The sequence below is a fragment of the Toxorhynchites rutilus genome, chromosome 3 (genome assembly GCF_029784135.1).
Source record: "Toxorhynchites rutilus septentrionalis strain SRP chromosome 3, ASM2978413v1, whole genome shotgun sequence".
NCBI lineage: Eukaryota > Metazoa > Arthropoda > Insecta > Diptera > Culicidae > Toxorhynchites > Toxorhynchites rutilus.
The window spans coordinates 208427812-208440739 of NC_073746.1; the positions used below are offsets into that span (position 1 = coordinate 208427812).

Here is a 12928-nt window from a genome sequence, read left to right on the forward strand (position 1 = left end):
GTCCTATGTCAAAAAATGTTAATTGAGTGAATGAACGATGAGGATCGTGTTGCCAGATCTTTTTTTTCTCTCACTCCAAAATCTTACTCCGAGGATACCAAACCTCATGTCTATTTGACACAACATGACATATTATTTTGGAGTCCGGCTGGGGAATGCTATTTAAATTAAACTAACCGGTCCCTGCAATGTTTTTTTTTCAAAAGAAAAAAAAACTTTGACCATATGAACAGCATAAAAATACCTTGAAAAGTTTTCGACGAGAAAGCAAACATATTCTTATAGGACAGAGATTTCAAGTTGCGTGAAAGATGGCGAAATATTTTGGAACAAAACGTGCTTATAAAATTGAGTGAATGTATGTCTGCTTATGAAAATGATGCTCTTGATTGACTTGACCAAATATGAACTATCCTGATTTCTTCCTGATTTTTATTTAGATTTTTGAATATTTTTGAAGAAGGAAGAAGGAAGAAGGAAGAAGGAAGAAGGAAGAAGGAAGAAGGAAGAAGGAAAAAGGAAGAAGGAAGAAGGAAGAAGGAAGAAGGAAGAAGGAAGAAGGAAGAAGGAAGAAGGAAGAAGGAAGAAGGAAGAAGGAAGAAGGAAGAAGGAAGAAGGAAGAAGGAAGAAGGAAGAAGGAAGAAGGAAGAAGGAAGAAGGAAGAAGGAAGAAGGAAGAAGGAAGAAGGAAGAAGGAAGAAGGAAGAAGGAAGAAGGAAGAAGGAAGAAGGAAGAAGGAAGAAGGAAGAAGGAAGAAGGAAGAAGGAAGAAGGAAGAAGGAAGAAGGAAGAAGGAAGAAGGAAGAAGGAAGAAGGAAGAAGGAAGAAGGAAGAAGGAAGAAGGAAGAAGGAAGAAGGAAGAAGGAAGAAGGAAGAAGGAAGAAGGAAGAAGGAAGAAGGAAGAAGGAAGAAGGAAGAAGGAAGAAGGAAGAAGGAAGAAGGAAGAAGGAAGAAGGAAGAAGGAAGAAGGAAGAAGGAAGAAGGAAGAAGGAAGAAGGAAGAAGGAAGAAGGAAGAAGGAAGAAGGAAGAAGGAAGAAGGAAGAAGGAAGAAGGAAGAAGGAAGAAGGAAGAAGGAAGAAGGAAGAAGGAAGAGGAAGAGGAAGAGGAAGAGGAAGAGGAAGAGGAAGAGGAAGAGGAAGAGGAAGAGGAAGAGGAAGAGGAAGAGGAAGAGGAAGAGGAAGAGGAAGAGGAAGAGGAAGAGGAAGAGGAAGAGGAAGAGGAAGAGGAAGAGGAAGAGGAAGAGGAAGAGGAAGAGGAAGAGGAAGAGGAAGAGGAAGAGGAAGAGGAAGAGGAAGAGGAAGAGGAAGAGGAAGAGGAAGAGGAAGAGGAAGAGGAAGAGGAAGAGGAAGAGGAAGAGGAAGAGGAAGAGGAAGAGGAAGAGGAAGAGGAAGAGGAAGAGGAAGAGGAAGAGGAAGAGGAAGAGGAAGAGGAAGAGGAAGAGGAAGAGGAAGAGGAAGAGGAAGAGGAAGAGGAAGAGGAAGAGGAAGAGGAAGAGGAAGAGGAAGAGGAAGAGGAAGAGGAAGAGGAAGAGGAAGAGGAAGAGGAAGAGGAAGAGGAAGAGGAAGAGGAAGAGGAAGAGGAAGAGGAAGAGGAAGAGGAAGAGGAAGAGGAAGAGGAAGAGGAAGAGGAAGAGGAAGAGGAAGAGGAAGAGGAAGAGGAAGAGGAAGAGGAAGAGGAAGAGGAAGAGGAAGAGGAAAGGAAATGAAAACATGTTACAACAATTTCTAAGAGGCTATCCGTATATTAGTTTGGGAAAATGAATTCCATTATACAATTGAGACGATTTGACTTAATGGTAACTTCCGTACCTCTCACGGTAAGGTCACGAGCAGGGCCCGAAATCTTCAAAGGTGAGTAAGGTAAAGTATTAGTAAGTATTAGGCGTGCAAAATAGCGCACACACACTGCAGGCTATTTCATACGTGTGAGTAGTTTCCGTGTACGCTACAAAAAAATCTAGCTCACCTGTAGCGTTTGTCAAACCACGGTGAACTCAAACATCGATGCATGCATAAAGATACATGGGAAAGAGAGAGAGAGAGGAACGAATTCGTTTTGGGGGAAGTCACTTCAAAATGCAATGAGGACAATTTGACTGGGAAGAATGGAATGATATAGTCGAGTCGGTAGAGGGAGATAGCGACTAAACGCCCGACTGACTGTTCATTCGTTTTGGTGGAGAAACTGAGTGAAGAGCCAAAAGTCGTTTACCGACTGACTATGGATATAGTCAACGGTTAGTCAGCCGATTATCCTCAGTTGACTATGAGTATGCTGAGCCCTGGTCACGAGTTCAATTCTCACTTCCGACATTCTTCTAAAAATGGGAGTAAAGTGACGAGCCAGCCAAAAATGTTGAAAGTCACTATAATACAGAAAAAAAGAAATCCTTCATTTTCTCGGTAGAAAATATCGATAAAATCACAAAAATAATGGAAAAAGTAGTAAGGTCTGAGCCTAGAGGCAAAAACGGAAACTTGACGTAGGACTTTGAGAACAACTGGTCGATGTTGAGTCAGAGGGAACCAAGTCGCAAATTTATAAATTTCGAGTTATTGATTGCATTATGTTAAGCATGTCTCAAGCTACATACAACATATATCAGATTTGGAAAAGCACGCGTACAGTTGGAATAACACATCGAAATTGTTTTGAATGATAAACGAAAACACCTTGTACTACCAAACGTTTTTCTCGAAATCATAGAAATGTCACATGGTCCGGTATGACTTAAAACCGACCAACTGCTTTTGAATTTAACTCATTCACTCCAAATGGTGGCCCGAGAAATCCTTTTGTTATATGGATTGAACGAAACTTTAAACGGATTGTAAGAGAAATCAGGTAGATATTCCAACATTAACACGAAAAAGTCGACATTCTCTGGTCTTTTTGTATCGATGCTCATAAACGTACACCAAAATCTTTATTGATAAAATCATCACAACAAAGATATTATTCGATCGGTCGCTGTTTTCTTTCGTTTATTTAATTTAGCTTAATACGATAAGAAGTCATCATCTTACAGTGCATTCTTAAACTTGAGTTTAAATAGCCAACTAACCCCGGTGATATTATACTTGTCCGAAACATTGTCTTTGGTGGGTGGTTATAATTTTATATCGACAGCTGCATTTCATTCGTTCCCAAACAGTTCACTCGCAATCAGTTTCTTTGGATTTAGTTCGTATGGCTACCGTTTATTTTTTAACCGTTCGTTCGTTCAAACTATTTGGCGAATTGATTCTTTCGTACCGTTCGTGAATGGTTTGCCCATCTCTGCCATGGAGTCTAAGGCTAAGGTTACATTGGCTCGGACTACGCATGAAACTTTGATTGTACGATAACTGACGAAGAGAAACAAACAATTTTATTCGATAGAAGCTGACGAATTCGAATGAAGCAAGGGGGAAGCAAGGTAACCACACCAATATAACCTAATGTGGTTGTTTACTATCACTATTGCATACAATTCGTACAACCACTTTTTCGCACCCAGTGTCACCGGCGCCTAACACCCGAATTGTATGCAAACATGTTTGTTTTTCTTCTCCCACAGCGTAAGTAGCGAGTAAAGTCAAAAAAACATGCCTACTTCATTTGCTAAATTATTCACTCGTTTTACAACTGTTTAGTATTTAGTATAAATATTAAAATGAATTTAAATTGAAATTATGTGTACCTCAAATGAATTCCTTGAGTAGCTAAAGTTAGGGTCATATGTTACCTACGTTACATTCAAGTTCATACCAGAATGAAAACGATCTAAACGATCTAATGATCACATACATGTACCATCTTGTTTGAAAGCTCCACGTAAAGTTAGTTGAAATCAGAATCTCGTGGAAGACAGACGTCTGAATAAAACCCAATTTTTCTCCAATCCGAGAAGTTTTGAGTACTGTAGTTTTACAATTTACGCGATCCGAATAACCCGTTCCCGAATTAAGTGGAACTTGTGCCCAGGTTCCTCAGCCCGTTCCTTAGTTAAAAGGAAAACGAGACGGGATCACAGTGCGTTTCGGAAGTAGTTTCCAGCATCGCGTGAATGCAATTGAACAATCCGGTTCAATTGCACCAGCTGTAGGAGACAGTGTTCGGCTGAAACAAGTGGCATTCACGTTTTTAGGCCCAGAGGCCATTAGTGCCGTTGAGAAAGCCTTCGCGTCGGACAATCCGGGTAATCCGCTGAAACATTGGTCCTTCGAACCGGATGCGAAGGACATTCCGGGGACCAAAAAGTGATTGTGGCCACGTTTGTCAAAAACAAAGGTTCGGTGTGGAATCTGCCATTTTGCACGCGATGTGTGAAACCAATAGGCATTGTTAGTGCATCCGTTGTTCGAGACAATTAGCAAAGAAGATTGCAATTGTTCAGTGTCGAAGACTAAGTAGTGACTTTGACCCTTTGTGAAGGTGAACAATATCTATTGTTTCTCGCGATTTAACTCAAGCCAAGCTACGCTAGCATTGTTGGATCGATACGTTGTTCGATCGATCGATCGCAATTGAAAGGACGCTTTATATCCTTTGCTCGGGCAAGTAGTGCACCGTGTTTAGCAATTCGGTAACTGTGCAGTGTTTTTTCGAAATTCCTTGGTGACCGAAACATCCTCGTCGGGAAAGAGTCGAAGAAAAAGACTATACGGGAAGAAGTTTTACGTACCGTCCCACCCACGTTCCGTCGCGTTTGTGAATCTATTTTCGTTGTTGTGGTCGTTCGAATAACGCCAACGTCGGGAGATGGCCACCATGAAAGTGAAGGATAAAAAGTTGAAAGACAAATTAACTCTTCGACGGTCATTACTTTCAACACTCGAGACAGTGGAAGCCTTCATGGATAATTACGAGGAAGAACGAGATTTCCCACAAGTACCAGTGTGGCTGGAGATACTCGACCAGGCTTTCCAGGACTGCTTGAAGGTTCAATCCGAAATTGAAAGGATGGACAATGGAGACGCCCCGTTAGTGAAGCATCTCCAGGAACGCCACCAGTTCCAGAGTAGATACTGTGCAACCAAGGGATGGTTGATGAACAGGCGATTGCTGGACCTGAACTCAACCATCAATGTACACGATGCAGCTCCAGCTCAACCTACTAGCTTCCACCTACGGTTGCCAAAAATAGATCTGCCGAAGTTTGACGGCGACTATTCACGGTGGCTGGGATTTCGTGACACCTTCAAATCGATGGTACATGACGTCAAGGACATTCCACTGGTAGCGAAGCTGCAGTTCCTGCTCCAGTCTTTAGAGGGTGAGGCACGTACGCCTTACGAGACGGTGGATATAGTGGCAGCCAATTATGTCATCACCTGGGAAGCCCTCCTAAAGCGCTATGATAACAAGCGGTTTTTAACAAAACAGTTGTATCGTACACTACACGATCTCGCTCCAATCCGGAAAGAATCTGCACAGGATCTTCATCATCTTGTAGACGATTTTCAACGCCATGTGAAGGCACTGGCGAAGCTTGGTGAGTTGGTGGAAACGTGGGACACTCCACTGATTTGTATGTTGTCCTATAAAATGGACCCTGCTACCCTCAGAGCCTGGGAGGAGTATGCAGCAAAGTCGGATAATGTTGGGTACGAAGCATGTATCGAGTTTCTCTACCAGCGAATTCGGATTCTGCACACAGTGTCAACAGAGATCCAACATCGTTCTCAAGCAGCACCAGCCAAGGTGGCCGGTCCCCATTCCTTCAGCAAGAAGCTCCCCACTACGAAGGCGGTTGCCAACTCCGCTACCGCAAGTTCGCGTCCAAGTCCACCATCCTGCATTGCATGCCCGGAGAAGCATCTATTGTTTCAGTGTTCAGCCTTTCAAAGAATGACCGTTGAGCAGCGCCGCGAACTAATTTCCCAGAAGCGACTTTGTTGGAACTGCTTCAAATCGTCGCATATCGCACGGAAATGCGACTCCAAGTACACCTGTCGTCATTGTCACGAACGCCACCATACGCTGTTGCACAAATCCTCGAGCGACCCTGCAGCACAGTCAACACCCCAGTACCCGACACAACAAGCGAATTCCCACGGATCGGGTATTTTGGTTCCCGAAGTAAGCGTTCCTGCTCATAGCAGTTCCCCATCAACTGTTTTCCTGTCCACTGTTTCGCTGTGGATCGAGGATCGATTTGGAAGACAACATTCTGCTCGAGCATTAATCGACTCTGGTTCGCAGTCGAACTTCATCTCAAAGAAGCTGGCTCGTCGTTTGTGTCTACAGTCAGATCGAGTACGTGTTCCCATCGCTGGCATCGGTGAAACAACAGTGACGGTTACCCAGTCTGTCATCTCCACTATCCACTCCAAGAACAACGAGTTTTCCAGCAAGTTAGAGTTCCTGGTTTTACCGAATCCAACCTCTGAACTTCCCACGTCAAATGTCGACATATCCATGTGGAAAATCCCGTCAAACTTCCCATTAGCTGACCCTGCATTCAACGTGTCGAGTCCTATCGACCTGTTACTCGGAATCGAACAATTCCACGAATACATTATGAGTGGTAGAATAATCCTCGGGAAAGGATGTCCAGTACTATTCGAGACTGTCTTCGGGTGGGCTGTAATCGGTCGATGCTACGGCACAACTCCACCAACTACTCCGGTCTGCCACATCGCCACCACTCGAAATCTGGAATCTCTTTTGGAACGGTTCTGGGAGCTCGAATCCTTGCAGTCCGACCGAATCTATTCTGCTAAGGAGATCGCCTGCGAGGAGCTATATCAGGGTACTACGACTAGAAAATCCGACGGGAGATATGTAGTGTCTCTTCCCAAATCACAGGACCCTTACATTCAACTCGGTGAATCCCGTGCAATCGCCGAAAGACGTCTACTATGCTTGGAGCGAAAACTTGAACGTGATGCATCCGTAAAGGAAGCCTACCATGAGTTCTTGGAAGAATATTCACGGCTAGGCCATATGCGACGGCTCGAGGATCCGGTGGACAACTCCATTTACCACTACTATTTGCCACACCACCCCGTATTCAAAGCCAGCAGTACAACCACGAAAGTACGGGTCGTATTTGATGCGTCCTGCCGTACGTCGTCTGGTAGTTCCCTCAATGATCTTCTGCTTGTCGGGCCAATCGTTCAAGAGGATCTTCAGTCAATTAAATTGCGTTTCCGGACAAAACCAATCGGTCTTGTGGCGGACATTGAAAAAATGTTCCGTCAGATTGCAGTTTGTCGCAACGATCAACCACTCCTCAGAATACTTTTTCGACAGAAGCCAACGGATCCAATCTCCACGTACGAGCTTCAGACCGTTACCTACGGTACCTCTTCTGCGCCGTTTCTCTCCACACGTACTCTCGTACAGCTCGCTACAGATGAAGGCGAGAACTTTCCGATGGCCAAAAAGGCCGTCCTCGAAGACTTTTACGTGGACGACCTCATCAGCGGTGCATCTACACCCGAAGAAGCCGTAGAACTCCGTCGACAGCTCAGTGCTATGTTGCAATCCGCCGGGTTTCCGTTGAGGAAATGGGCCTCCAACAGTTCGGCAGTTCTAGCCGAAATACCATCGGAGGAATTGGCAATTCAGCCGGTTTACGAATTCGCCGACGAGCAGTCGGTGTCTACACTCGGACTTATATGGGAACTGCATTCCGATACTTTGCGGTTTCGGATCCAACTTACACCTCCTGCAGTCGAACTCACCCGACGGAATGTACTGTCGTACATTGCCAAGATCTACGATCCATTGGGCCTTGCCGGTCCGGTAATTTCAACAGCCAAGCAGTTTATGCAGCGCTTGTGGGCATTGAAGAACAACGATGGGAATTCCTACGCTTGGGACGATCCACTTCCGACAAGGATCCAAGATGAATGGAAAGCATTTCATTACCAATTGAACTTGGTGAGCGATGTTCGCATTCCCCGATTCGTTTCGGTGGCCGGTGCTACCAGCTTCGAATTGCACTTCTTCTCAGACGCCTCCGAAAGGGCATACGGTACATGCGTGTACATGCGTTCCGAAGATCAACGCCAGAACGTTGTCGTCCACCTGCTTGCAGCAAAATCAAGGGTCACGCCATTGAAGACCCGCCATTCCATTGCCCGCTTGGAACTCTGTGCTGCAGTTCTCTCTACAGACCTGTTCCTGAAGGTAATTGCCTCGCTTAAATCTAACTTTCCTGTTTTCTTCTGGGTAGACTCCATGACCGTGCTGCTGAAAGCATCACCCAACAGATGGAAAACTTTTGTGGGCAACCGAGTGTCCAAAACTCAAATTGCGACAGTTGGTCATCCATGGTACCACGTGCCAGGAAAGGACAATCCGGCCGATGATATATCCCGTGGCCTCACTCCAGCCGAACTTCTTCACCAAGAGCGATGGTGGACCGGGCCTGCTTGGCTCAAGCAGACCAAGAAACATTGGCCAAGCCAACTCGTCGATTCCGTGGCATCCTCCAAGGCTGTCGTCGAAGAATGTAAAGTGTGCCTGGCGGCACTCATATCTCCCACGGATCAACTGTGCGATTGGTTGTTCAACTGTTTCTCGTCGTATACTAAGCTACGGAAGGCCGTGGCATACTTCCTGCGGTACATGGGTGTACTGCACGCAACAGCTGCCAAGAAACATCCTGATGGGGCTTGTGCGGCATCCTCGAAGACACCATGTGAGCCACACACACATCTCACTGCATCCGATCTTCAAGACGCTGAACATGTTCTGTGTCAACTATCCCAGCGTGAAACGTTTCCGACGGAGCTGAAAGCACTACGCAATGGACGACCAGTTGACAAAACATCCCCTATGAAATTCTTCAATCCAATGCTCTCCAAGGACGGCCTCATCAAGGTTGGTGGTCGTATTCAAGACTCCAACTCTCCCGAAGGAATGAAGCATCCAATCATCATCTCGAGTAAACACCGACTGGCACACCTGCTTGCTGATCACTACCACCGAACTCTAATGCACGCCGGACCGCAGCTGATGACGACCACCATCAGACAGAAGTTCTGGATTCTACGAGGCAGAGATTTATTGCGTCAAGTGTACCACCAGTGCCATACCTGCTTCCGTAGAAAACCGGTATTGATCCAGCAAGCAACAGCAGATTTACCTAACTCCAGGGTGACACCGTCGCGGCCATTTTCAGTCTCCGGTGTCGACTATTGCGGCCCGATCCTCTTACGTGGTCCACACCGTAGAGCAGGACCAGTCAAAGCATACATCGCTTTATTCGTGTGCTTCTCAACGCGGGCCGTACATCTGGAGCTCGTCAGCGATCTCTCCACAGCAGCATTCCTGGCTGCTCTGAAGCGGTTCATAGCACGGCGTGGCAAGGTCTGTGAACTTTATTCAGACAATGCTACAAACTTTAAAGGAGCCGCCAACGAGCTGCATCATCTCTTTAAAATGCTTAAAACGGACGACAGCAGCCGAAAACTCATTTTCGACTGGTGCGCTAATGCAGAAATCAAGTGGAAATTCATTCCACCGCGCGCACCTCACTTTGGTGGTCTGTGGGAGGCGGCGGTGAAATCGGCGAAGAGTCATCTTCTGAAGGAAGTGGGTAATACAACCGTCACCCACGAAGAAATGCTGACCCTGCTCGCCCAGGTCGAAATGTGCCTCAACTCACGGCCCATAACTGAGATGTCCAATGACCCAACGGATCTAGAGGCTCTTACACCGGGTCATTTCCTGGTCGGTTCGAACCTGCAATCGATTCCAGAAGCCGACTACAAGCAATTACCAGACAACAAGCTCAACCGTTGGCAGCTGATGCAAAAACGACTCCAGGCAATTTGGAAGCGCTGGAGCACCGAGTATTTACAGCAGCTGCAAGCCCGTTCATCAAAAGGCATCAAACCTCCCGTTGACATCCGAGTGGGCCGACTAATCATCATTAAGGACGACAACCTTCCCCCAGCCCAGTGGATGTTGGGTCGCATAACGAAGATTCATCCCGCTCATGATGGTATCGTTAGAGTCGTCACCTTGAAGACGGCATCTGCAGACAATGTTGTCCGTCCTGTCGTCAAACTTTCACTTCTTCCAATGCCATCAAACGTGAACGACGTTGAGAATGAGCCAATATCTTCGACGCCAGACAGTTCATCGATTCGTACGCAGCAGTGTCCGTGTAGTAATTAAAATACGTTACTATTTTAAGGTGGCCGGAGTGTTTAGTATTTAGTATAAATATTAAAATGAATTTAAATTGAAATTATGTGTACCTCAAATGAATTCCTTGAGTAGCTAAAGTTAGGGTCATATGTTACCTACGTTACATTCAAGTTCATACCAGAATGAAAACGATCTAAACGATCTAATGATCACATACATGTACCATCTTGTTTGAAAGCTCCACGTAAAGTTAGTTGAAATCAGAATCTCGTGGAAGACAGACGTCTGAATAAAACCCAATTTTTCTCCAATCCGAGAAGTTTTGAGTACTGTAGTTTTACAATTTACGCGATCCGAATAACCCGTTCCCGAATTAAGTGGAACTTGTGCCCAGGTTCCTCAGCCCGTTCCTTAGTTAAAAGGAAAACGAGACGGGATCACAGTGCGTTTCGGAAGTAGTTTCCAGCATCGCGTGAATGCAATTGAACAATCCGGTTCAATTGCACCAGCTGTAGGAGACAGTGTTCGGCTGAAACAAGTGGCATTCACGTTTTTAGGCCCAGAGGCCATTAGTGCCGTTGAGAAAGCCTTCGCGTCGGACAATCCGGGTAATCCGCTGAAACAACAACCTTCACTGTTTGTGTTATTAAAATTTCTGAATAAATTTCCTATTTAATGGTATATACCGTTCTGAATCATATTTCGGACAACATCATATTTCGGACACTTTGTTCTAATATCTTGAGATGCTGATTGCACTGATGATATAACTATCAAATTAATATCACAATTGCTTCTTTAGAGTAATCCGTCTGTTTCACTTTCATTTCACATGAGAACTACATTTGAATTATAACATAATCGACACAAATCTTACAACACTACTCATTATCGTTTGTGTTTGACGTTTCCTTAGCGTGAGCACGTAGAATTTGCCCGTTCATAAATATTTAAATTTCTCCCGTGTTTCATCAGTTCTCATCATCGTTAACAGTTTACTGTGATTACTTGGTAAGTGTTTCGCAGTTGACTATAAAATATAAACAAGTGTAATGTAATTTTCGTCCAAAAAATAACAAAATAAAGTGTCCGAAATTTGAATTCAATCTGTCCGAAATTTGATTTAGTGTCTGAAGTTTGATTCTTATTCACTTCATTTGAAAAGCATTTTATTCGATGATTTTTTTTTATGTTTTCAATCAAATAGGTACCAAAGTAGAAAGCTTAAAAGCATATTGAACTAATTTATTAAACATATCAACCAAATAATATGCATAAAGTTTAGATCTGTTTTCTGCATCATATGCCTTAAGCGTCCGAAATATGATTATGAACGGTAGCATAACATATATCGCAATAACGATTTTGCGTAATATGCATTTGAAATCTCTCAATTTTTCGTCACGTTTCGTTTCGTAGAGTGACCCCCTATAGAAATCAAAGTCGTAATCCTACGTAAAAAACATAAATTGCACACAAAATTGTCACACGAAAATTGTAGCTTTGGTAGCTGCGTTAAAAAAGTTTGAAAAATCGAAGAGGATATTTATTTTTCGTTTTCTGAATGTAAGTAGGGAAAATATATTCATGTTTTCAAAAAAGGAACTAATTATCTGATTTCTAACGTTTTCTTAAAATTCTCTATATTCCATACTCGTTGTCAAACTTAAATTATTCTAGTTTAACGCTGAGAGTCTGTACCATTATTGTTCTAAGATGCGTGTATTTAATAACAGAAAGAATTTTACATTTTTACCTTTTACATTCAATCTACACTTCTAATCTTTAGCCCATTTGCATGATGGAAAATGTATTATTTAGTTCTCTAAAAGTGAATAGGCGTGAATGATTGTATAAGAATATATTCGCCACCGTGTACTCCATGTGGACGAAGGGAATGATATCGGAAAAATCACCATCCAACACTCAAAATGCGTCCATGTTGATACTGTTGCGACCTGTTGTGTTTTTCTGTTTTAAGTACGTCTAAAAGAACAGAATTTTCCACTTCGCTTAATTTCCACCACCGATATCAACGCGTTATGGCTCTCCAGCGAGCAAAGGCGAGAAAGAAAACATTAAGATGTTTAGGAGGCAATAAAATGCACAGTTGCGAGGCACATTTTTACTGCTAACATTGCGGGTGAGCCTTCGGGGGTGCTTTACTGTTAAGAAGGGTGGTGATTTGTGACTGCGATTGGCGGAAAACATATTTTAATTACCGTTACGAGAAATGTTCGGTGAACCCACAAATGCTTACTACAGAGTGCTTGAATGAGTTTTGGTTGTGATGTTTTTTTTCGTACCGGGTTTTGATTCTAGAAAATATTTAAGTGATCATTCAATGATCATTAGTAAACGCTGCATACCCTTGTGAACATTTTTTTAATTATATTGAATTGGAACTAAGGCTGAAGCATCATAATTTATGTTGACTTCCATCGCTGACCTAATTTGACCATGTGGGGGCCTCCTCCCAACAGAGCCTCGTTCAGGCGGCTGACTGTAGGGTACTTGTTTATATTCAATTGAACGCTTGAACACATAATTGCTATTCACAGCACGAAACCCGTCGCGAAACCGGGAAGCAAACAGTACCCTCAATTAATGCCTTCTCCCGCTATTAGTTCCATCTTTAAAATTCTTATCGGAACATCCTTAATTAAATAGAAGTTCGATTTTACAGCTTTCCCCGCTGATGCTTTCTAGATGTAGCGAAGAGAATAAAAGGCATCCAAATGCAGTAGCGTTTGCTCCGACAACCCGTCGTCTTCAATTTGGAACGAGAATTATTTGCATGCGTAACAAAGTTTCCGTGTAATTTCATTAAGGAAAAG

At 43.8% G+C, this 12928-nt stretch overlaps 1 protein-coding gene across 1 annotated transcript; it reads left to right on the top strand.

Moving 5' to 3' along the window:
- Positions 1-4742: 4742 nt before the first annotated feature.
- LOC129773888 (uncharacterized) lies at positions 4743-10118 on the top strand. The gene has a single exon (XM_055777547.1). The coding sequence runs from the start codon at positions 4743-4745 to the stop codon at positions 10116-10118; it is 5376 nt and encodes a 1791-aa protein (XP_055633522.1).
- The last annotated feature ends 2810 nt before the right edge of the window (positions 10119-12928 follow it).